The following is a 25,974-nucleotide window of genomic DNA, read 5'->3' as shown; positions in this document are numbered from 1 at the left end:
AATCTGAAGTGACTTTACTGATCATTTTTAAAAGTAGATTTGATACTTTGACTCTGCCATTTGAACCATCTTGATGTTTGAATTTAACCACTTCAGAGTTATGAGCTTTTAGAGGACTCATGCTTCCTTGGTTTTTCGTATTTCTCATGTTTCTAACTTGTGATTTGTATATTGTTGGGATGGGGATCAACTCTAGCTTTTATTTCGGGGTCATGTTTGTATATGGTCTTCTCTTGAGGACTTAATTCCTAGTATCACCCAGGTGAAAACAAACTTCCATAACAGCAATAATGCCAAAACATACTAAATATAAAAATACAATTGGAGTGAACTAAAGCCAACTACTATACTACTGATAATGGAAAATAACTGTTATCATAGAAGTAGGCTGTTTCTTATTTTTCTCTATATATCCTGTTTCTACATGGTTCTTGGCTGTTGTATCACCTCTTTGGGACTATGGCCTCATCACAAAAGAAAAATAACCAAGGATAGACAGACCACAAAGTTTAGATAGCCATTCTTGGCCTTCTGAAAGAAGGAGCTGACAAGCTGAAGAAAAGAGTCATTTATTTTCACTAAAGTATCTGCTTCCAGCTGATGCCACAGCAAGAAGACAAAGTTAGGCCAGCTTTGATCCTCTATGTAGCCAAGTATTCAGCAGAGTCATTGCCTTTGCTTCCACATGGCTGGACTGTCAGACAGCACTTCAGAGACTTCTGACAGAGAGCAACAAGTTCTTCATTTTTCTTACAATAATTTGCACATCTCCCATTTAGCTTGTTGCATTTTGCATCAAAGAATGCATTCTTGGCTACACAAAAGAAATTATTAGCTGTTATTGGTGTATGACATCAGCAACAGTCTCTTTGCAAACTGTGACTTAATTCCTTAGTCCTCCAGTAGATGAGTTACAAGCAGAAACATTTTCTATGTGATATCTCTGTCTTTTGTCACACAAGGTGAAAGAGCAGAAAGAACTAGCTAATACCCAGACAATTTTTATTAGGACTTTGCAAGACAGAAGCTGACATCCTTTCATACAAATCTACTGGAAAAAGGTATCAACTCAATGCACAAATACTTTCACAACCAGGAACTTCCCTAACATGCTTTCAAAGATTGCTACTCTGTAAGAGTTGAGAGCAAGACCTGAGCATGGGGAGATGGCTCCAGACATAAAAAAGTTGTGTGTGTGTGTGTGTGTGTGTGTGTGTGTGTGTGTGTGTGTGTGTGTGTGTGTTGTAGTAAATAGCCAGAAAATAAAGAGGCCTGTAGCATATCCAATTCACAATGATAGCCCAGGTAGATTGAAGTCAATGAACGTCTTTGTCCATGGGTTTCTAATGGGCCATCACAATACTCAAGTAGAGAAAGACACCTGATTTCTCTATCACATGCTACCAAGATGACACTGTAAAAGTCAGAGACTTTGGGGGAAAGAGAGGGAGGTAGTTGAGACAAGCTCCCTGTGACTACTACTCATTACTTTTCAGTCAATTTCAGTCTTTACATCAGGACATTGTCCATAGCATTCACAAGAGCAGACCACTGCATGTTAAGGACAGACAATCCATCTTTCCAGGATCAATATCTCTAGAGTTTCTGGCCTGAAGTATTTACAGTAGAGGTATCCAGTGTATAGACATTCCATTTGATATGAATGAATGAAACTGCTAATTCAAATTTATGAAAAACCCAGGGAATGACTGCTCTCAGACATACTAGACATTAACTGCTCTGAGAATATTGGTTCAGAAGTATAAGTGTCCTGTCATATTTCAAAGCCCCTTGAGCTCTGACTTCCACTGCAGTATTCAATACTTTCTCTGTTCTCCCAACATAGTAAAGCTAGGTCAGACTAGAGGCTCGGGACCTTACTCTTCCAAGAGTCTTTGTATCACATCTAATTCACAGTGATGAATCAGCAGCTTTGGGGGAAATAAAAGAATATCTTTACCTACAGCTTTCTAATGGGTTCAAATGGAGTTTCTGCATGTGTGGTGCATTTGGTATGCTAGATAATTTTATTCTGTATATTTCATTGTGTTAACTATGTAGTACATATGAGTGGTCTTAACAGCTCCTATCAGCCTCTAATGTTCACATCAGTGCCAGGAGAATGCATAGGCATACCATTCATTCACTAAAGGTCTAGATCGTTATATCCTGATGCAGAATCCACTCACATAGATTTATCATAACACAGACCGGGGGTACATACAAAATGATGAGCAACACACATGAGCTAGTCAAAGTTAGATTCACTTTGACTCCCAAAAGTCCCTTTACTTAGCTCCCTGGGACTAGGAAGCATCCCTGTGCCTTAATTTTGGAGCGTATACAGCTACATCTTTTCAAACTTGCCAGAAATATAAGAAGGCACAGAGAGATATCATGAAGGATATCCCACACAGCTCTCACTGTGCAACACAGAGTACTGATACTACCTTACCCATATGTCCCTGAAAAGAAAGAACCTTCACCCACTTGACTCTCTGTCTCCATGCACACACAATATATATGGTAAATATTTGAAACCAAAAAGAAAATACCTCTGAATATCATTAAATTAAAAGTAGAACAGAATTTTTCTTAAAGGCACTGGCTTTGGAGAACTAAATGCATTTTATTATTAGGAGTGTACAGCCCAACATCTATCTTTATATGTGCAGTTAACAAATAGCAGTCTCTAGTGTGTTCTTTTACCTGATGCCATGATGGACATAGATATGTCATTCTATTACTTTCTTCTTCCAAATCTTTCTTTTTATATGTCTTTATGCACTATTTTGTTCTATATTTATAACACATTTAAAAAACCTGTTTATTATTTTAATCCCCCCATTTAATTTCTGTACTTTATTTTTAATAAGCATAAACCCAGGTATCAAAAAGCATCTTTTTTTCCTTACTTATTAAACCTATGGCAACTTTTCACAGATACTAATGGAAAATGCAATTTATGAATACATGATTATTGATGAAAATGTGATTCATTGTAGGCAAGTTACCTTCTGCAACAACTGTTCTCTTTCAAGGCCAACAGACCAAAGGGATCCTTACATCCTAGGATTGATCACACCTGGGCATTTGCAGGATAGACCTTTAGTCTGGGCCAGCATCTCAGATCACCCTCCAAATAAAGATGCTCATTTTCTTTACCTGGAGACAGAAAGAAGAGAACAGCAAAGAAAAAGAAGAATGTCTTCATGGCCTGGAGGGCTGTGAGAGGTCAGCACAATGTCCTTGGGAAAGGACAGCAACACCCACCTTTATACATTTCTCCAGACTGAAGAGGTACTTGATCAGTGAAGCTTGTCAGAATGAGTGAACCCACACCCTGCTACAGAGAGCCTACCTGCTGCAGTGGGTGTCCCTCAGCCTACAGTTTGTTGCTGTTTTTCTAGTTTGGAATATGCAGAGATGGATGAGTGGGTGCAGATGTTGTGGGAGAAGAGTCTGGAGTCCGGTCATGTGTATGGCTAATCCTGACTGTGTTCCTAAATGACTTCAGCTCTCAGGTGTAGTGGGAGTGTAAGTGTATGACAGTATTTCAGTTACGGATGGTGCACTGTGGTCAGGTGGACACTGAATTCCAGATACAATCTTTGCAATCTGTCCATACGGGGAAAACAGCTTGACCTAAACATGTATTCCATTATTTGTTTTAAAATTCTGGACTTTGCCATATGAGAGACAGGGTTTCTCTGCATAACAGTCCTGGCTGTCCTGGAACTTGCTTTGTAGATCAGACTGGCCTTGAACTCACTGAGATCTGCCTGCTACTGCCTCCCAAGTGCTGGGACTAAAGGAGTGTGTCACCACCACCCTGCTACACCATCTTATTTTATCTGAGGGGTTTTTGTTTCATTTGTTTTTGTTCTTTCTTTTTTAGAATTCACACAGTATTTTTGACCATATTCTTTCCTCTCCCATAACTCACCCCAGAGATCCTCCCCACTACCTACCTGACTTCATGTTGTCTGATTTGTGTTGGCCAACTACCCTAAGCATAAGGCATGTCCTGCAGTATAGTTGATGTACCCACTGTCACTCCGGTGATGAAAACTGGTTCTCCCTCCTCCAGGGTGCTATCGATTATAGATAAATAGTTCCTTTTCTAAGTCCAAGCTTTGAGCCCTTTTCCCCTTCAATGTGTTGGAGCTTTCTCTGGCTTAAACCAGTGCTGGTCTAATTCATACTTTCAGTCTCTGTGAGTTCATATAGGCCTTATATGTGTCTGAAGCAGTTCCCTCAAAGTTGTTTACTACTCCTAGAGCTGACGATCTTTCAGACTCCTCTCCTACATAGATTCCTGAGTCTTGTGTGGAGGAGTGTGATAAAAGTATCCCATTAAGGGATGAAAGCTCCAAAGTCTGTCACTGATTGCACATTGTCCAGTTATGGATGTCTGTGTTAATTACCGTATAATTCAAGAAGAAGCTTCTCTGGCAAGAGTTGAGTGATGCTCTGATCTATGAGTATAGAAGACGTCATTAGGCATCATATTACTATGCTCATTTAGCAGAGTAGTTGTTTAAAGTTATATAGAAATATGAACATAATAGTAATAATAGTAATAATCAATATTCTGCTAAACACTTCTATGCCGTGCATATGTTCTCAGATACCCCATGAGGCTTATATCGCAATTCTAACCCAATTTTAAGGATAAGGAAGCTGAGGTTTGAAAAATTATCAACCTATCCAAGGTGGTCTACTTGGTAGGTATCTTTCTAACCATATAGTCTACAGTGTGTGTGTGTGTGTGTGTGTGTGTGTGTGTGTGTGTGTGTAAAGGGAGAGGGAGAGAGAGTGAAGGGAGAGGGAAAGAGAGTGAGGTCCTGAGAATTCAATGTAAGGCTTTGAATTAGGCAAAGAACTAGGCAAAGACTGTACTACAGCCCTGTTTTTACTTTTTTAGATAAAATCTCGCCAAAGTTACACAGGCTGGCTTTGAACTCACTGAGCTCACTGAATAGCCCTGGCAGGATGTTAGCTCATGATGCTCCTGCCTCAGTCTCTGGAGTATCTGGTTTACAAACCCGTGACTCCAGGCCTACCTCAGCTTCCAAGACTGAAGACCAGCACATCATGTAGCTACAAGCATCAAGATGGCAGTAAGCAGGACACATTTTGGGGGGCTGACACGAGTGACTTGAATATCCCTTTGTACCATTGTTTTTAATTACTAAAGGTTGCTGTGGTTATTAATGGTCTATGATGTGATGTCTGACAGGCAGGGGATTCAAAGCTAACTTAGCAAAAGGGCTGTTACTCCTCACATTCTCCTGAAACATTTACAAATACAGCAACAAGAAGGAGGAGGGTAAGTGTGCAATCTGTGAATTGCCTTCCAGTCCCCACCAGGGCTCTGTAAGCAGCATGAGTACTCAAATTACTTCTGTGTTGGGATCATACCAGATGCCCAGGACATGCTGCAAAGGCAATAATAAGCCTCTGTCCTTAGGAAGATATAGGGAACTATGGATATCCTCTCCCTAAATTCCCTGTGGTAGAAGTGTGCATAGCCCTGCGTTCTACCAGCCTTGAACAAAAGTCCACTGCATTCACAAGCTGGTCAGGTATTGGGAAATAAGACTTTGCAGGCTCCAAGGTCTTAACCCACTGCTCTAGCTCTTGATGCCAACAAATGGAGCATGTAATTGTACTTTCTTTATCGATTCACTTCACTAACCAAGAACACAGCCATTACTTTCAAATATAAATGCTTTCTTGTCCCCTCAGAGAAATCCTGATCCTGTGTTCTGAAGCATCTTCCCTCAAACATGGCCCTGAGTAGAGAGATGTTTTATTTTGGGTTTGCTTTGTTCTTCATTGCAGTCCAGTTGCCATCAGGTAAATAAAAGCTGATGGGATTTTGATGGGGTGATGGGGGGCAGATTATGAAACCCAATGGCTCTTCCATGTTATCATCCTAAAACTGAGAGTAAATCTCTCCCCCAAAGACTTCTTGGAACTGTACTAATGTATCCCAAGAGCCACTGAATAGAGCTTTAATTTTTATTTTACATTTGTTTTGGACTGCCTCAGGTGTGCTGGTCTTGAGAATCAAATTAAGATGGCAGCCATAGCATAGGTAGTCCCTCATGAGCCATCCCACGTGTGGGAGAAGTTTTATATAGTGTCATTTCTTGCTTTAATATTCTTTCCTAAAATGTATTTTGCTTTAAATTTAGGGTCCTGGGCAGGACTTGAGTATTCCCAGTCATTTCCAGGAGGTAAATTATATCCCTTACCTGTACTTTCTCCTTTTCTCTTATGGGAGCAGACCTAGTTAGCTTTCCTTGACTGATGAGGCCAAGGAGGAGAGTAGTTGTGAAAGGACTCAGTTCTGGTTTATTGACTTTATTCTCTCTTCTCTTGTGCCCATAATCATATTTGGATTTTTCCATTGACTTTCTCATTAATTTATGGTGCTTAGGTTCAACCTCATCCCCAACAATTATCACTACCCAGAGATCACAGCTTCCCTTATCTTACAACCTAAACTGAACGAGGTCTGCACAGATGCATACTGCTGGACTCAGGAGAATCACATAGAATGGTGAAGATGGTTTAGGGATATGTCACCTTTGTTATAGAAAAAGCGTTTATAATGGTTAGCCACAAGCTTTGGGTGTGCACAGGAGGTTCTCTTACATGGGAAGACAACACAAAGTAAACACAAAATAAATATTAAGATATTCTTCAAAGGCTGGAGAAATGGTTCACTGTGCAACCATAAGGACTCAAATTTGGATTCTAGCACCAACAGTCTTGAGCCTGCAACCCCAGAAAAGTGGGGACAGAGTGAGGAGGTTCAGTGAAACTTTTATATCTGCCAGCCCAGCTAGAAAATGAGATAAGAGTCAAAGAGAGACCCTGCTTGAAAGGACTATATTTGAGAGTTATAGAAGGGTGGGGACACTCAATGCTTTCTTCTTGCTTCTATGTATGCACACACATGGGTGCATGTACCTGCACATAAATGCTCACACAACAAACACTTGACCAATTGAGCCATCCCCAAAGCCTCTGAGCTATTTCTAGAAAACACTCACCATAATCATACATGCAAACCCTGCGTGTTTAGATGGCCTTACAAATTCTTCCCATCCCCAAAAGTTCCAGCGAACATCTCATCAACTCTTTTCTGGCACAGGTGAATTTTCTGTGTGTGAGACGTGCAGGCTCGGTCGGGGAAAATGCAGAAAGGTGTGCCTGGAGAGCGAGAGGATTGCAGGAAAGTGCAAGCTGAACTTCTTCTGCTGTCGGGAGAGGATCTGAGCACACCAGCCAATGCTCTTTGGGCCTTAGACCCGTACTGAGTGGATGTCTGAGGGGAGAAGTTCTGTAGCTTAACTGGACCACACTGAGTTCAAGTCATTCTCCCTCTCACCTCACTTTTCTTTCTGTGCTTCATTTTAATTTTAAGATGATAAAAAGTCAAAACAGCAATGAATGCCTTCTCAATCAGTCACTACTTTACATTTCCAGAATACTTATTAGTTATAAATCTGCTCTCCAGAATTTTCTCATATGGCTCAGGATCACCTCAGACATCGACTTTATCATTCTTATTTGTGTTTGAAGAAATTGAGATGCAGGAAGGCTGTTGCCGAAGGGAAGCTAGAGCTGGGAGACAAGGGATAGTGTGTACATCACCACCTCATCCTGCACATCTTCTAACATACTAATTATTAACAGGCAAATTAACGTGTCATATTCCTCTGTGTTAACAGTATTAGAGTCCTATAGAATATTCTTGATGAGGAAATGTATTATTATCCACTGATACAACAATTACATTGTTACAATGATTATAACAATTATGATATATTTTTAAAAAACAACTCCCGTCTACTCTGTGAATGCCTATAGTACTGAACTTGAATTGTTCTTTTTGCCTACAAAAGAAAATGTTTAGAGGTTAATTAAAATATTCATTTGCATAGGCTGTATGCAGATGATAAACTGTAACCTTTGCCTTGTGAAATACAATTTGTACAGCTGTGGGGCTTATACTTGATCAGTTTTATGGGGGATATGTGAACCTGGGTAGTGTTCTGCTCAGCATATCTTGTACTTAGGCTATTCTCTTGTTCATTCTCTCTTGACTCTGAAACTCAGCACTAGTCTCTACAAACTCCATCCACCAGGGTTTCTGACACTGGGCTGGTGTCGGTCAATACTATCTGCTGGGAAAATGGCAGATGGGAACAGAAACAGGGGTATTTCTATTGCCAGGGGCTTCATTTCCCATATGAAAGCTACTGTTTTTCTGTCTACCATCACCTTGCACTCCCACAGCAGATACAGCTCCTACCAGCCAGTGCCTAGGACAAACGTTTAGACGTGCTTCCTATGGCTCATAAAAATATCACATGGGTTCATTGACTATTTTCCTAAGTGGGAAATAGCTAAGGATGTGGCCTGTTATGGAAAGAACTTAGCATAAAGGGGTTTTAGCATAAAAGCTCTGGGAGTGGGGTGGGAGTGAGATGATATTATAAAAAAGATAATTAGAAAGACTTTCAACCATTTGGGAAACTGCTCATTGCTTTGGAGAGTCTAGCAGCCTGGTGAGAACATGCAAATATCCCTCTACAAAATACACATGCCTTAAAATACTATTGCTATTTATCTTGTAGTGTAACAGCACACTGTGATGTTAGCAGCTTAAAATGATGCATGCTATCTCAAATTGTCTCAGGTTAGACGTCTGGGTCTTGTGTAGATGGTTCTTCTGCCCAGGGGTTCATGAAACTGACAGTTAAAGCATTGACTGGAGCCTCAATGCCATCAGAGGCAAAGGTCTTTTGAAAGCAGGGTCAAGGGCCAACCTCAGGCATTCTAGCAACTGGAGACCCCTTATTATCTCCTGCTTACAGCTATTTCTGTCCAAGGTAGTCTCATCCTTTAAGACCATCAAGAGAATCTCTTGCTTTAGAACCCCCCAACTTATTTTTACATAAAAAATGAGGGTGAGAAAATGAGACTGTAGTTCTATTGGAAATAACTTGGTATTAATGACAAATAAATTGTGTATCAACTACATTAGTAATAATCCAAAAGGCAACCACTTATAATGACTAAAATGTATAGCACAAACTATAAGAAATTTAAATTGCCATAAAATGGGGGAGGAGAAAAGGACACTGCCACAGCCTTCAGTGGACAAATGGTCAAAATGATATTAGTACTACTTCACTGATTATTACATTAAGAGAAAATCAATTAACCATACCACTTAGAAATTAACAGGATGGATTTTAAAAGATTAAAGTCTAAATTGCATTTTAAAAAACCTTACAAAGAAACATTTTGGAAACAAATGCTATACCAATGGCATATAAAACAGACTTTAACATAAAAAAGAAAGAAAAAACACAACAATAAACAAACATGTTACTAGAGACAAAGATGTTTTATGACAGAAAAGTGTCAATCCAAGAGAGGCAAAAGAGTATAAAAACACATGCACCTAACAGTAGAACCCTACAACACATGAAGGGGAAATTAACACTAACAGCAGAACCCTATGAGATGTGAAGGGAAAATTGACACTCCCCAGGACTCTGGTGTCCAGTCTTTTCTGAGATTCACTGAAAACTCTCAGCTTGAACATCTGCAAACATCAAAAGAATCAAGTGCCTGGCTTCCAATATATAACGTCACAGAGCAAACATTTCCATTTCAAAAAGGATCATGCCGATAGCAAGGAAGGATGGGTCCAAAGATAAACCAAAAATCGAGCCATGCAAACACTAAAGCCCTGTGCCTGGCATCTGGGGCATGGAGTGACATATTAACTCCAGAGTGTCTGGGTGGCCCCGTCTGTCTCCTGCAGCACACGTGGCTTCATGTAGACTGACCCATTTGTTGAGTGTAGCTTTTCTCGCCTGAGTTCCAGCATGCTTGGCATTTCTAACACCCTTGGGTTTCAGCTTCACTCCCAGAGCTTTGTGCAAAGCCAGGATTCTCTGCAGGAAATTCAGTCCTGTGCCTCCCAGGTTTTTCTCTGGAACCTTGACAAAAGTCTCCATAGCCCCATTAGTCTTGCATTCTGCAAACCAACAAAACCAGGATGGCATAGATGACACAAGTTCCACTGCCACCTCGAGAAGTCACTAGGTCCTCTTGGACCGTGGCTGCAACATGCTCTGAGAGCTCACACAGGTGAACCTGAAGGAAGTTTCCCTAAAGCAACTCCTTCACAGAAGGGCTTTCCAGGGTGCTTTTCCACCCTGGGCTTGTCAGTGGGAAGAAATCTCACCCTCAATACAACTCTCCTACTTTGACAATGCCAGGTACTTAATGTCACTTTAATGACACCAGTCTTAGGAAATAGGAAGGAAGTGACAGCTGGGGTCAAGTGAAGACCCTGGATCCTAGAGAAGGTACATGAAGGGAAGGGCAAGGCTCTGGGCCTAAGCGGGTGGTGTGAGCTGTAAGCATCTCCTTTCCTGGCTTTGACTCTCATAAAGCCTGGAACAGGGTCTCCACCTGAGAGTAGGCAGGGTGAGTGGTAAGAAGAGAGCCACTGGTTAATCTCTCTCTCTCTCTCTTTTGCTGTCACACAACTAACTGGTCCAGGTACTCCATCAAGAAATGTTCATTTCACTCACAGGCTAAAGTGCAAGATCAGGTGACCACATGTGTTCAGCTGTAGAAAGGGGCTCCCAGGCTGTGTCAAACCATGGTGATGACATTCTGGAAGAGGAGCATGGATGAGAGCAAAAGACATGCTGTGCCTCATGAAAACAAGGAGCCAGAGAGCAGGAAGGGGAGGAGGGGGTATTTTTTTCTGGTTTTTCAAGACAGGGTTTCTCTGTGTAGCTTTGGAGCCTATCCTAGCACTTGCTCTGGAGACCAGGCTGGCCTCGAACTCACAGAGATCCTCCTGAGGAGGGGGGCATTTTTGTTATCTCATAATAAACTCTGGCTATTGGTTTTACTTTTGTTTTGCTCAGACAGAGTCTCAATATGAGGTCTGGTTGGGCTGGGACTCACTCCGCAGCCCAATCTGGCCTGAAACTCTCTGTCCCCACTTCCTGAGCCACCACAGGAGGATTTTAAGTCCTGATTTTAAAGGTTCCATCATTTCTCACACTGAGGGCCAAGACTACCACATTAAGAATCACAGGTAACTCATCGTACTGACATTCCTTAATTAGATATTTCCTTTTCCCCAAAGTATACCCAACTTCATTGCACTTTCGCATCCTTTCAGCAGCTCCACATTTCCCATAAATTAATTTATTATCAGTGTGAGAATTGCTCTGCCAGGCACTCACTCTGTTGGGGATATTAATTCTTATTCTTCCAGATAACTATCCTACACAAACCTCTACAGTGGCTCCTTTGCTTTTAGGACAAAATTAAGGTCTGTTGGTAGCACATAGCTGTATAGTACAAACACACATGGCTTTTCCACCAGAAATGATTATGGAAGAAATTTAAAGAATTATACCATCTTCAAAACCTTATATATGCATAAGCTTGAAAAATGTAACAATAACTTGCATCTAATTGTTTGTTTATTCATGAGTTCCCCGAAGCATATAGCTTCCCACTAGAAAACTAAACAACATGTAAGAACCTACTGGAGAAAAGCAAACAAATTTGAGCTGGTTTCTTCTATGAAGTTTAATATCTATTGGGATAGCTAATTTATTCCATACCTCAAATTTTAAAAAATCACTATACCAGGTGTCAATCAATTCATTAACAACTGGTGGATAAAACTTGTGAAAGAGTACATCAAATATAAAGGTTTAAGGCAGGAAGAAAAGAATGGATGGTTTTAAGTTTTGTGGAAATGGGGACACTTAAGATGGAGCATGAAGGGAAACGGGGGAAGCCTAAGAAGAAAGGGAATGGAATATTCCAGACCACAAGGCAAGGTACTTTCTCTGTCTTGTCTCCAACAAAAGACTTAGATAAAAATCTGATCTGCTGGCTCACAAGTTACTCAATGGAGCATGGAATATAGTTCTCTGTTTCTAAGCAGTGGAATAGGCATTACTCTCTCAATAAAGGAGCCATGCTCCATTACCGTATCTCCTCCATCTCCTCTCCACTGAGGCCTAGAAACATGAGAATCTTTTCCTTAATTGTTCCTGGGCTCATTCTTCTTGTTCAACTTTACCCAGGTAAGAGAAAAATCCCTAGAGAGGTAGTGTTGGCAATTTAATTGGGATCTGTCTTTGGAAAAGCAAGCTAACTTCAGAGAAACCTCACCACTCACCTCTGTGACCATCTCAGGCTAAATCAGGTGCTGAGCTGAGAAACAAGAATCCAATTACTCTGCCTTAGCTCAGCAACAACTAGAGCTCCCGGTCCACTTCTCTAGTCAGTCTCCACAGGGATTTGGACTTCTTCCTTCTTTTAGATCCCTTCTCTGGTTTTCAAATCTTCAACACATCTCAGCATATGACGAAGTGAGTGCTTTAAGATGGGTGAAAACATCAACATTTCCATGTTTTCGTAGTTGGCTCAACTGTCTTACCCCAAGGTTATTCCAAACTTTCCTTGGGATCCCATATATAATAGAAAATGACATCATTGAAACCAGTACTATCCTGATTTGTCTGCACTTGTGACTTGGAGTGTTTAGAAGGAGCTGTTTGTACAGTACAACACACAACCAAATGGACCTTCTCGCTAGTCCACCTCAGATACTCTTGAGACATGTTTCCTATGTCCTTAGGTTTCCTGTCGTTCCTTCATAGATCCCAAGAGTCTAATCCTCTTGGGTATGTGTGTAAGCCTCAGAAGCTCAACTGAGACAAGAGATCCTATAATGTGTCCTTACCACTTGGGAGACATTGTCCCCAGCTGCATTCATTCAGTTACACAAAATGAACAGAAAATTTTACTTAAATTCAAGTCCTTAATATTCTGGAAATGTATAGGTCTATTATTTCTGCTAGTAAAAAAATAGATTCCCTGAGAGACTAAAATCATTCAAAAACTTAAGGCATATAAATAACTAAATGAAAGAAAAAGGAATATAAACATGGAACTTGAACACAAAACAATTCCCCTAAAAGTCAGAGTGCAAAGTACAGAGAAGCTGGGGCAGGGCAAACTGTGCTCTAGTTAGGAGGTGCAGAAAGGCCTCTGGTGAACCTTTGGGAAGAGGCAGCACTAGAACCAAGGAGCATTAAGTGAACAGAGTCTGTGCTGCGCTCTCCTTCACAAACCTAGTTAGCTTGTCCTTCTTCTATGCATAGAGGTCAGACAATGGCTGCAGAATAAAGGAGGGATTCAGTCTGTCCTCTCCATCTCCTCCTATCTCAGGAATTCACTGTAGCCAGGTCAACACATAGACTTAGAAGCTCAATAGCTTACCCACTCCAGAACTCAGCCTATTCATATTGGAATTCCAGTAAGCGCCGTGTGTGTGTGTGTGTGTGTGTGTGTGTGTGTGTGTGTGTGTGTGTGTGTGTATGTGTGTGTGTGTGTAAACTAACCACCATCACCAAATCAGTGAGGTAGGAGTGAGTTGAACGATCAGTAGAAGGCAGCACACATGAAACCCAGATAGCTGAGACTAGATCTTAATTCCAATCCTCACAAACTATTTAGACTCTGTGTTTATATTTCTTTTCTGTTAGTGGCAATAATGAGAGCATTGTTGCTTAACTTTATATCTGAAACTTTAAGATCATATAATAATGGGCACTGTTTATTGTTGATTTGCCTATAATATTTTATACTGTTTTTAAATTATAAACTAAATTGGACTGCTTTGTCAATTTTGGTCTATATAAGACACTACTAGAAATATAAAGAAGAAACATCTTGTTGGAAAGGTTTGTTTATTGGAGTGGAAAAGTGAATTGCCACCTTCTTAGGAAGAGACATTCTCTTTCTGTATAAGCTAGCTGATTTGAACAGAGGGATGGCCTATGTCTTTCCCAAATGATTTCTAAGGGCGTTGCATATGATTTTCCAGGAGTCTGAGCTCCTTCCACCCCCAAATTTACTAATTAATGATTTTCTTTTTGGCCTAGTAAAAGATGAGTAGATAACTGATAGCCATCCCCTTCCCCTAGCCAAGGCCCCAGTTTACAGAAGGTACCTGTGTGCAAAGCTGGATGGCCACTGTGCAATTGACTGCCTTGCCTTCGAAGAAAAAGATCGGGAGTTGCCGGGCTGACTTTACACCACTGTGCTGCAGAAAAAGGAAGAAACACTGAATTCTCAGCACCAGCTACAAGGCAGAATCTCCGAACAAAGCTCTCTGGACTTCTCTCATTGGCTTTCTCCCCAATTTATGGCACATAGTAAAGATAAATTTATCTGTGGTTTTCATGACGTCCACCCTGATTGGTCCCCAGGAGGGAAGTGCTAGATCCTGGTGTCTACCAGTGCCAGAGATTGTCCATCACTGGGGAATTATATAGTCATTACCATGCTCCTTTCTTAGCTCACATCTCACAAGGATTTATGTACCTTGGCATAAATTCAAGCTTGTTTGGCCTATATTTGAAAACAATGGCTTTGCAAAACTTTATATTTGGTGGTATCATACATTGAGCTAATGAACATAGGACCAATTTCAAGGAGCAAGTGTGGTTTACAAATCTCAGCCTAATAATATCATTTGAATTTTTCTTCACATTTTGATAGCTCCATTTTGATATTAGAATTCTCTAGGATAGTTTACATTTCAAATGTTCAAATTCTTAGCTGCCAAATTTTATTTCATTACATTTTATGCTTTATATTCTTTCTATTAATACTTCCATTTTTAAATTTTTATTCTTTTTTAAACAACCTTTTCTCATTTTACATACCAGTCCCAGTTCCCACTCCCTCCCCTCCTCCTGCTCCCCCACCTACCCCCATCTCACTCCCATCCTGATATAATACCTCCGTTTAATGATACATAGTTCTCTTGGTTCCTTTCAGACTATAATCCAGGGTTTCTCAGAGTGTTGAGATCCTTTTAAAAGCTTTTATCCTTGTCAAAGAAAAACCATTCTATGACACTTATTAAAATGTATTAAGGAAGATTTTTTCTGGATCATCAGTAATAGATATGGGGGCCAATGAAACAGTCTCTGTAGAGTTGAGATTTGGTGTTCAAGTCCAACTACAGTTCTACAAAGTGGGAAAAGACAAGAAACAAAATAGAGGTCAACAAATAGAAAGCTACTAAGAGAAAAGAAAACATACAAAACATGGACTCTGACTAATGCAGTGTTGCAAGATTCTTAATGATGAGAACAAGAAGCAAAGATCAAAAGATAGGCAATGGCGCCTTCTAGTGGAAAAGTCATGCAGTAAACACTCCTTTGCATCCTGCTTTATTGTTATGACAACGCCCCCCTTCTTCTCAATAAACTCTTTATATGAAGGCATTGCTGACTCTCCTGCATTTTTTGTCCCTTATTGTGTAGACAGGCATTTCCTAATGGGCAAGTAACACACATGATGAAATGACAGAGAACTGGCATCTACGAAGTCAAAGTGCTATTGAGCCAAATGTGAACAGTGATGTTCCCTTAACTAAGTCTTCCTCTTAAAGTGATAATTACTATCTTAAAACATTTTAATTCACACATAACCCCAATAGAGAATAATTAGAAAGCTAAAAGAAAATTTTAAAACAAACTTATCTCTATCAGAAGGTTATATTTGAGAGTACTATGGGGGCTCAGGAGACAGTTCCATCAGTAAGGTGACTAACTCCCTAAAAACATGAGGGCATGAGTTTAATTCCAAGAACACACATTTAAAAGCCCAGTATTTACAAGCCCATGCTTATAATCCCAGGTCTGAGAAGGTGGGACTCAGTGATGGGTCAGGCTAGCAGATGTGGCCAGCAACAAACTACTGAGAGACCCTGTCTCAAAAAGAGAGGGTAAGAACTCAGGAATGACAGTTTGACAGTTGAGATCTCTTCTGGCCACCACATGAATGTCACACTTGTTCTGACACACATACACAAGCACCTGTGTGTGCTTGCATGTACACACACACACACACACACACACACACACACACACACACACACACCACCACACACACAAGGATTTATGTGATTCTGTTTGTGTATAAATCATGATGAGTTTTCTCTGGGAAGACAGCACATAATTTTACATTTAACGAATTTTTAAAACAGCTTCGAAAGTTGGATAGGAATAATCTCAAATCTTCCAAGCTAATTCTTCCCTGGAATTTAATGTACCTGAGAGTTTAATCATATAAAAATGCCAAAAAAATGTGTTTTGTTAACTAAGCTGCGTTCCTCTTTGGTCTTCTTAGAATGGCAACACCTCTCATCTGCAGTGTGATTTCAGCCCAGCCTGCTTAAGCTCCCATCTCTAATCCTAACTTGATGAAGCAATGAAGACAGGAGTGTGTGTATCTCCACACAATGCTATTTCTGTTTTAAATTTTGTTATAGTTTCATACTTACATACAATGTATTATTATTTATAATTATCATGTTCTCCCCATCTTAGCACTTTCCTTCCTTTCCCTCAGAACCCACTCTTCTATCCACCTAGTCCCCCAGTACTTATGCCATTAGAAGAAATGACATCACCTCCTCTAACAAACATTAGTAGTCATTAGCCCCTCAGGAAATGATGAGGCCTCATGGGCATTTCCTCTATCCAGCATTGAAAGTTGGAGGTGTTATGGCTAAAGATGTTCCATCTTATCTTGGTATTCATCTTGGTACCTGTCAGTCATTTGTCTCTAACTCCAGTCCCTAGAAGATAAATTCCCAGTACCCCTGACTAAGTGACTCCCATCCAAAAATGTATAACCATGGCTATCTACTTGTTATGATATAACCTGCTTTTTTGTTGTGGTTGTTGCATCTGTAACTTGCTTATACAGTTACCCAAAGACTATTTTGAATTGTCTTAACCACTTGGCAGAACAGAAGGTCTTCTCATGGTTTTCCTCTTTAAAAGCCCTTCCCCAACAAGCTAGCCCATGTACCAGGTTTGTATCATGGTCCTATTGCCAAGGGCCCCTCAGCTAGTCTAAGCTTCACAACTGTCTCCAATATATAGAGGCTAGTTTGGTCCCCTGAAGTCTCCACAGCTGTATCATTCTAGAGTTCATGAGTTTCCATAAGCTTGGTTCAGATGTCTCTGTAGATTTCTCCATCATGATCTTGACCTCCCTTGCTCATATATTTGACCTTTGACCTCCCTACTCCCTCTCTTCGGCTGGATTCCCAGAGCTTGGCCTGGTGGTTGGTTGTGCAAAAAGTTAGCATAAAACTTGTAACAAGTGGTTAATAACTGAAAATCTATACATAGGTAATTCTAATTTGCTGTTGCATGCTCATATGTAACCTGAAATCAAATCTTTTTTATCTCCTTTTAAGACTGTAAAATCCTAGTCTTATTAAAGCTGCTAGCTTCTTATTAAGGACAATTAGGACATGTAAGTTAATGTTCAATCAACTTATACATGATCAAATTCTTTATTATGCTCAAAACTATGCTTGTAATCATTCTAAATACAAATGAAATTAATTTTCAGGGACAAGTTTTATTTAGCTTCCTGTATATGTTTTCAAGGTAAAGCCTAAAGCAAGTGACTAAAAACAAGCAAAATTTGTTTAGCTCAGGTATATTTGATAAATAATGCTCCTCAGACTTGGCAGAGATCTACTGAATATACCATTTAAAATGCTTAATGAAGAAAAGTTACTATGACAGACAGAACACAACTCCTAGAGTTGACCTCAAGGTCTTCAAAGAAGATGTTGTGACACATCATCTCCACCTGAATTGTTGTAACACTAACCACTGGGCAAAACTGCCCCAAACTGCCAGGATCCAGCCCAAAATACAAACAGGACACTGGAGAGTCCATTGCCCCACTTTGCCTAGACAAATAAAGTGAGTCCCGCAAGTTTCTTCTCCACAGAAAAGCCTCTCAGATCTTCTGAGCCTGGCAACTGAAGACTGATGCTAAGATGTGACTTCTGCCACTAACAAAGCTATCAAGACCACAGGAACTGGGCAGGATGACTATCTAGGTAAGGGGCAAGTCTCTGCCATTTCAACTGATACATAGGCCATTTGAATTATACTTTCAGTTATAATTTATCCTTCTCTGGTGGTGTTGATGGCTAGACTAATCAACAGCAGCTGGCAACCAACTCTTCCCTCCAAGGCTGCAGCCATATTAGTTCATTTCCTGTGTAAAAAAGAAAATGAGGCCTTGCTTTTTCTGGAGCTACTGTGTATCCTTCTGAGAAAGGCAGACCATTTGCCCTGCTAACAGGCTTCATATTAAAGAATAAACAGGTTTCAGATATAACTTTGTACTGTTACTTTATTTAAGTGAACATGATTTTCAAGGACTGCATCAGCAATAACTACTCCTGTATCTAGTAAATGATTAGATGACAAGAAAATTGCTTAAAGTCTTCGCAAGTTGTGAGGGTCTAAGAATATGTTCTAAAGTGTATAAAACTCAGAGAGCATGAAAGCTTAAGTAAGTTCTGAGGGTCTAAAATGATTTAAAGTATATAAATACAAATTGTAAAGGTGCCAGAAAATGATGTAAGGTATATAAAAAATTGGAAAGTGTTTCAAATTTCTTTCCCCCTCCTATGCTATTGTCATACTAAGATTTCCAAAGTTGAGACTTTTAGTATTGATCGGTGCAGTCCTGATAAGCTGACTACTTACTATTCAGTCATGAGCTGAAGATTTTAAATTTCCTTTTGTTGTCTTCTAATATAGAAATAAAGGTGCTTCTCATTGGGCTAAAACCTCTGGTATGTATGTATGTATGTATGTATGTATGTATGTATGTATGTATATTCCTCTGGACAGAGGAAAACAATGTTCATGATTTTTAACCCAAATCCATAGCATTTTTCTATGACTCAAAGGCACGAGCCTACTCCTGGTGTCTTACAGACACATGTTGGTTGCTTTTCAACAGTGTGGATTTTAATAGATTACAAATAGTGGAAATACATGGTTTTTCGAGACAGGGTTTCTCTGTATAGCTTTGGAGCCTATCCTGGCACTTGCTCTGGAGACCAGGCTGGCCTCGAATTCACAGAGATCCCCCTGCCTCTGCCTCCCAAGTGCTGGGATTAAAGGCTAGTGCCACCAACACCCAACTATATCTAAATTTTTATCTCATGTCTTAAACTGAAAAACTCATGCAAGCTACAGGGAATTGAGGGAGTCATAAGAGTTGGATCCACCTCTCATTTGTCAAATGGACTGCAGGTAAATAATAGTTTAAGTTTCCCCACCTGCCTATCTCTGAGATTGTGATCTCTCTCACCTGGCCTTGGGACTCCTCCCCTACCACAACTATCAGAATAATGGGCCTAAAAGTTCCAAACGAAAGATATCCGTTAAGTTCCTAAATGTTAAGTTCTGTTCCCAGTCTCTATATTTGTCCCAGCAGATTTCCAACCAACTAAGTGCAAACTGCTCCAACATACCAGCCTCATGTGGACCTTCAAAACTAGCAAACCCTGGACTCAAAGCCAACATAAACCAGATGCTTCTGACAAAGTTTCCTATCAGCTTGAGCCCCAGCTTTGGACCAGATTTCTAGACTGCTCCAAAGCTACCTGAACTCGACTAGCCTCAGATTGTCTAATAAAACCTGTACAGCACACCAAATGTACCCTGCCCCCCCAGGCCTTTGATCAGCATTCCAGCCTTCCTGGACCTGAGAACCACGTCCTATTCCAGCTGAAAAGTAGTTACAGTGGTGATGACATCATCCTCTTATCATTAGCAAGAGGTTGGAATGTTAGGTCCAAAGAAAACCAGTTCTCATCTACCAAAGAAGTCATTTCCCTATCATGGTCAAAAGAAACAAGTGGTTGTCTATGATGCCTATTGGCATACTAGGGCTCATGCTGGCTTCTGGGCCACTTCAGTATTGCAGAAGCTTAAAATTAAAATCAGAGAGTTGCAAAGGGTTACTCAAATGATGGCTGACTGAATGGCTTAGTAAAAATTATCAACCTTTACCCCTACACAAACTGTGAATCATCCATCTTGGTACCCACCAGCCATTTGTTCCTGGAAGATAGGGTCCTACCAGCCATGATACAGTAACCCTATGGTATTTTCCCAGGGTCAAAAACTCCATTACAGATGGTCTGAACTTGAGCAGGAATCCACAAGTGCTGTGTGTTCTTGTTTACAATAACAATGTCATATTTGGAAGACTGGGGCCTGGGAATCTACAGAGGTACCAAGACTGCAAAAGATCAGACATCAGAAGGTCACATGTGGTGTCCCACACCATGACTAAGTCCAAGTATTGGGCAAAAGCCTGGAGATTTAGTTAAAAACCGAGCCGTCTGGCCGCTTGCGCTATGTGCGTCTGTCAAACATTATTAATGTTCCTCATTCCAGGGAAAGAAGAGCCTTATAGACACTTAGAGCGCAGTGGAAAATCCCCGGGTGTAAGAGCTCGTAGAAGAAGAGCTGTGTTTTCCCAGGTATAGTGGAGCGAGGCCGGGGCTGTAAGCCAGGATTAGAAAACAGGATGCACCTGTGGTTAATGGTTGACAAGCAACTCACAGAGACCCCATGGGGACTGGGACCCAACAGATTGGAACATGAAAAAGGCCGGAGGGAGCCAGGGAAGTAGCTCAGTGTATGAGAGCCCTTGCTATGAAAGCATAAGGACATCTGATGGAATCCCAGCACCCTTATAAAATACCAGGGATAACCATGCATGCCTGTAATCCCAGTGCTGGGAAAGAGAGGACGGAGACAGACAGACCTGGGAATTTGGAAGCGCAGCCATGCAACCTTCTGAACATACATATGATCTTCGCTATCGGAAGTGAGCTAGAGAGTGGTAGGGAGCATTGGAAACCTCCCTTAGGCTCCCTTAGGCATGGCCACCCACCCACACCACTGTGCATGTGTCATACAGTATACAGTATACACATGTATAAGTGCACACACACACACACACTTATGCAAGAATCACGCAATATAAAGAATCACACAATATACCAGTATAGGCATGCACAAGAACACACACACACCATATGCACACTCAAGTAGGCAAAGCCTAGTCACCCCCCACACTCTTATGCATGAAGTACACGATATACCAGTATACACATGCGCAAGCACACACACACACACACACACACACACACACACACACACACACGCACGCACGCACGCACGCACGCACGCACGCACGCACGCAGGCGCGTGCACACACACACACACTATATGCACACTCAGGCAGGGGGATGAACTCAATGCTGTACTTCCATAACTCTAACATCAGGACACTATAGTAGAGTTGGAATGAGCATCAGGGGCCTGTAAGCCACAGCTGTGGAATCAATGAGGAGGTTTGATGTTTCCCGGGATGCCTGATGGAAATTTACTTTATTTTCGTATACTGCACTAAACTTAACTGACAAGTTTTAAAAGGTGTTTTCACTGGTACATTATAGATGAAAATTTCTTTAATTTTTAATTAAAATGATTACATCATTTACCCTTTCTCCTCCCTCATCCTCTACCATTCCCACCTCAGTCACTCTCAAATTGATAGGCCCTTGTCTTTGGTATTATTATTTGTGAATATAAAGGCTCAGACATATAAAAGTAGCTGTATCTCTTTAGAGTTCCATGTGTGTTTACAGTTTAGGCAATAGAAAACCAACAAGGAAACCAATTGATACAGAAGAATAATTTTCCCTCCTTCTCTCTCTACAGGCTTAGTATTGTGGCTGTCAGTGGGGCCCCATGAGCTTTCCCTTTGTCTATTGACTGTTTAGGCAGCCATATTGTTGGGATATTGTGAGTGGAGACCCACTTCTATGAATAGGATACACAACTTCACAACCCACTTCCAGGTCCCTTGCTCTTGGAATTCTTTCACCTCCAATTCCACCATGTGCTCTTGGCCCTATGACAGTAGTTGTGTTGTTCCTGTAATCTGTGGATCCAGGCACCTAAGACAGACAACACATGTTTTCTGGACTTGTAGTTCTCTGTAATGGTCTCTGATTGCTGCAAAGAGAAGCTGTTTTGGTGAGGGATAAGAGAAAAGTTTATTCATATAAAAGGTTGACAAAAGAGCCAACTGCTAAAATTTATTTCCTGAGAACAGTTGCAATTCAGGTTAAAAAAAGACTCAAGAAGCCGCCCAGTGTTTTAAAGCATGTACAAAATCAAGTGTAAAACAGTTTGGGTAAGCTTCTCCATTGCTGAGCAAAAATCCAGAATTAGTAATTAATTCTGACTGGTGAGTTAGTTTCAACAACATGAGGCCAAAATTTCCAGGAAATGCTTCAGCTTCAATAATATTCAGTATCAATTGTCATTCATAAAGAAAGAAAGGACAGACAGTATCAAGTAACAGATTTTATTTGGTCAAAAGAACAGCAGTTGAAGCACAATGACGAAAACTATCCCCTCAATGTGTTCCACACAGTAAACCCAGTTTATTTAAAGAAAAAGCTATATTGGGAGGCAGAGGCGGGTGGATCTCTGTGAGTTCGAGACCAGCCTGGTCTACAAGAGCTAGTTCCAGGACAGCCTCCAAAGCCACAGAAAAACCCTGTCTCTAAAAACCAAAGAAGAAGAAGAAGAGGAAGAGGAAGAAGAAGAGGAAGAGGAAGAAGAAGAGGAAGAGGAGGAAGAGGAGGAAGAAGCAGGTCTGGCCAGTGCCTCCTTGGCTGAGTGGAAATCCTAAATCCAAAGCTTGTGGGTGCTAGTGTCTGCCCTACTTAGAGTCCATGAGCTCCAACAGAGGGTGCTGCAGAATTCCCCTCCCCAAATACAAAAGATTACTCAGGTTTAACTAGTCCTAGAACACTGGGCATTCTCTTTCACCGACCTTCTAAGGGTCCCAGGAAGAACGCTGGAGGACACAGAGGACCTCTGTGAAGAGCAGGTTAGGGTGAGACATTCTGTCGTGCCTGGGGCACATGTTCAAATTGCTCTCTCTCTAAGGGTAGCCTCAAGGTCACAGACTGTCCACATCCCCAGGGTCAGTGAATGGAGTGAGACCCCCACCTTAGTCTACTTCTTAGATCTTGGTCTCCCTCCGTTTCTGCAGAGCTGCCCAGAGTCCATGGTCTCCTGATGAGAAAGACAGAAGCCTGGCAGAAGACTGACACGGCAATTCTCCCTGTCAAGGTGGGAATGGTTCTTAACTCTATCCTGTGTGTGGACTGGGGAATCACAACTTCATTTGCTCTCAGAGTAGGTCTGTGTTTTCCAAGTTTCACCAAAGGCTTTGGTGTTCATGTTCAGAAGAGTTTTCCAGTGGTCTAAGAAATTTTTGGCAGCTGTATTCTCTGTGTGATCCGGGGGCTCTGCAGCTTCTGTGGGGGATCCTCTGTTGATCGTTGTATACGAGGATTCCCCTACCTGGTGTTCTGCCTGTGAGAGCACCCACAAATTCGTTCTGAGATCAGTCTGCTGGACATAAAAGAGCACATAAGCAGGTTCACTTAGGACAGAATTGACATCACATCTGGTGACACTAGAATCATCCATCTTATACCAGTGACCATTGCCAGCTTTGACATAACAGAAGTAATGACCACTGTGACAAGTCACACCATCATGGACCAGTACAGCATACAGGCTATAAAACAATGGTTGTCTATGGGACTGAGATATGTAGGGCTGGAAGTCAAAGGACTCAGGATAGCTCACTTTCCTGTCCTTTTTGTCACCTGTGAACTCTGAGAAGCGATTCAACACCAGCAAGAGAACCTTTGGGGCATCTTTCACAGTCAGGGTCTTGGAAGCCATTGTCTTCTGCCTACAGTTGTCACAATGGTAGGCATTTTCCCCACACAGCTGTTCCTCCATTACTAAATTTTCCAAGGCTTGGTTCACACTCTGAGCAGTTTGGATATCCAGGGTGATGTCAAGGAAGGGCTCTAAGAGGTCTGTGGTCTCATTGCAGTGGAGACACTTGATCTGAGATTTCCAGGAGCCTCCAAATATCTCATGGATCAGGGAGCTCTGCTCAGATGTGCATCCCAGGAGCTTGCTCCCTGGCAGACAGGATGTGTGCATGGCATTCAAGGTGAACAGCAGAAACTCATGGGCATCTTCCTGCCTGTGCTTGTGGAAGGCAGCAGTCAACTTCTCTGAGGGCTGGATGACATCCCCAGAGTAGAGGAGACTCCGGGTCACATGAGCTTCCATAGCACAAATCATGCAGTCTCCTTGGTGACAACAGTTCTGAGAGTGCTCCCGAGACAACATGTAGTTGACAAGAGGTGGTGTGTGTGTCAGACACTGCAGTACTGCATTCATGTAGCAGCTATTACCTGTGTTCTCGAGTCCAGCTCCCACATCATGGGGCCTCTGCCAACTAAGATGGAACTCCTCCTTAGCAGCCAGCTCTGGTACCACCTGAGCTTCATTCTGAGGCCGGTTTGGTTCGTCAGGAGATGACAGGGTAGGATCTGTGGCAGGGCAAGAAGACAAATACACTTCAGTGCCAACAGCCTTGGTTGAGGCCATGTAAACTGAAAGTGACTTACTGTGAGACTCACCTACTGAGAGCTCCCTAGCAGCCTCCATATCCTCAGGGTTGCTTCCAGATATGGTTCTGGAGTGCTGACTGTGGTCAGAAGGATCCTTTCCCTCCTGCAAATGCCTACGTCTTTTCTTCATCAGCCTGGGTGTCTCAGCTGCTCATCATTTGATTCTGGTATCCCAAAAGAAGAGGCTCTAAGGCCAGTGAATGAATGGACTTCCTAGCAGGGCAAGAGCAAGCAGGCAAAGCTTCAAAGCTCCGTTTGTCCATATCTGTAAATAGGCTTCCAACAGATGGTGTGGCCCAGATTAAAAGTGTGTCTTCCACCTTAAGATTCTTGGAGTTGGCACCTCATGGAGCAAAATCATGCACTCAGGAGTCAGAGGCAGGTGGATCTCTGTGAGTTTGAGGCCAGCCTGGTTTACGGAGTGAGTTCCAGGATATCCAGCACTGATACACAAAGGAACACTGTCTCAAAAATGAAAAACAAAACAAAACAACAAAAACAACACAAAAAGGGCCACACACACCAAGCAAAGGTGATCTTCCAGAATCCAGAAGTTAAAGCCTTGTGTCTTGCACCTCAAATTCTGGTGTTCCTTGTGATACAAATCCACACCGGAGCTAATTAAGAAATAATCCATAAGCCTGCACTATAAGAGGGTCACTTGTGTCATAGGCAGGTCATCAACAAGACAGTGTGTTTACAATCCTGGTTTTGAAATAGCTTTCAGCAAGTCAGAGCTACTTGTCCCAAGGCAACATTCGTTTCAGAAGCACATTTGTCTATTCCCTAGAATATTGTCAAACTTAGTGACCTTCATTGGTTGTCAAGGCAACTATATCTGGAACTAGCTAAAATTCAAACAAAGTGTCACACCCATAGGAGATTTTCCCTTAATTGGAAGTAGGAAGATCCACCTCTAATCAGGATCTTTGAGGTAGGAAGTCTTACCTTGAATCCACATCCTTCCAGCTGAACAAAGTTAAAGTCAAACAACACAGCACTAACCTTATGTTTGACACACAGGAAGACAGCATTTTTTTTTCTGGGGGGCATAAGAGAAAGGAACAGGTTATTTCTCAAATATACCTCCTGCCTTTGACCCGCAGTCTATGCCCTTTGTTCCATCACTCAGATTTTCAAATTTAAACCGATTGCATTGCCCAGAAGTAAAGCCATGCTTCATGGGCACAGGCAAGGCTGCTGGCCTGTATTGCTGGATTTGCACACACAACATGGTCTAAGCAGGCTTCTCAAAAGCTTTGTGGCTCAAGAACCCCTCTATCCTGATCACTCCTGAGTAACCCCACTATTGAGAATGAGTTTGCTGTCTTATACAGTGTGAGATGGTGGAACCCCAGATCCCCATTCCAGACAGGTTAGATCAAATAGTCAAATGTCTTCACAGCCCAGGGAAGAAGCACACAGCTAACTCAGCACTGGACAGTGAA

General features: G+C 41.5%; 3 protein-coding genes and 1 pseudogene across 3 annotated transcripts; 2 read left to right on the top strand and 2 right to left on the bottom strand.

The window, feature by feature from the left end:
* Positions 1-641: 641 nt before the first annotated feature.
* On the bottom strand, positions 642-3,214 carry LOC100770098 (beta-defensin 106A). Its single transcript, XM_027390025.1, has 2 exons — positions 3,166-3,214; positions 642-814 (listed from the first exon to the last, which is right to left on the bottom strand). The coding sequence occupies exons 1-2, from the start codon at positions 3,212-3,214 to the stop codon at positions 642-644; spliced, it is 222 nt and encodes a 73-aa protein (XP_027245826.1).
* Positions 3,215-5,777: 2,563 nt separating this feature from the next.
* LOC100770386 (beta-defensin 12) lies at positions 5,778-7,293 on the top strand. The gene is made up of 3 exons (XM_027390018.2): positions 5,778-5,862; positions 6,204-6,245; positions 7,169-7,293. The coding sequence occupies exons 1-3, from the start codon at positions 5,793-5,795 to the stop codon at positions 7,291-7,293; spliced, it is 237 nt and encodes a 78-aa protein (XP_027245819.1). The 5' UTR covers positions 5,778-5,792.
* Positions 7,294-12,103: 4,810 nt separating this feature from the next.
* LOC100767510 lies at positions 12,104-14,213 on the top strand (annotated as a pseudogene).
* Positions 14,214-23,207: 8,994 nt separating this feature from the next.
* LOC100770666 (ubiquitin carboxyl-terminal hydrolase 17-like protein E) lies at positions 23,208-24,503 on the bottom strand. The gene has a single exon (XM_027390023.2). The coding sequence runs from the start codon at positions 24,501-24,503 to the stop codon at positions 23,208-23,210; it is 1,296 nt and encodes a 431-aa protein (XP_027245824.1).
* Positions 24,504-25,974: the final 1,471 nt, after the last annotated feature.

The sequence above is a fragment of the Cricetulus griseus genome (assembly GCF_003668045.3).
Source record: "Cricetulus griseus strain 17A/GY chromosome 1 unlocalized genomic scaffold, alternate assembly CriGri-PICRH-1.0 chr1_1, whole genome shotgun sequence".
NCBI lineage: Eukaryota > Metazoa > Chordata > Mammalia > Rodentia > Cricetidae > Cricetulus > Cricetulus griseus.
This window is presented reverse-complemented; position numbering and strand designations above follow the sequence as displayed.

What these genes read in the sequence shown, in the direction of transcription:
- LOC100770098 (XM_027390025.1), bottom strand. Translation starts at nt 3,214, where the DNA reads ATGAAGACATTCTTCTTTTTCTTTGCTGTTCTCTTCTTTCTGTCTCCA. An exon ending in TCTCTTCTTTCTGTCTCCAG is followed by an intron (nt 815 to 3,165) that starts GTAAAGAAAATG and finishes TCTTTTGTGTAG; the next exon opens with CCAAGAATGCATTCTTTGAT.
- LOC100770386 (XM_027390018.2), top strand. Translation starts at nt 5,793, where the DNA reads ATGGCCCTGAGTAGAGAGATGTTTTATTTTGGGTTTGCTTTGTTCTTC. An exon ending in TGCAGTCCAGTTGCCATCAG is followed by an intron (nt 5,863 to 6,203) that starts GTAAATAAAAGC and finishes CTTTAAATTTAG; the next exon opens with GGTCCTGGGCAGGACTTGAG. An exon ending in TTCCCAGTCATTTCCAGGAG is followed by an intron (nt 6,246 to 7,168) that starts GTAAATTATATC and finishes TTTCTGGCACAG; the next exon opens with GTGAATTTTCTGTGTGTGAG.
- LOC100770666 (XM_027390023.2), bottom strand. Translation starts at nt 24,503, where the DNA reads ATGGCCTCAACCAAGGCTGTTGGCACTGAAGTGTATTTGTCTTCTTGC.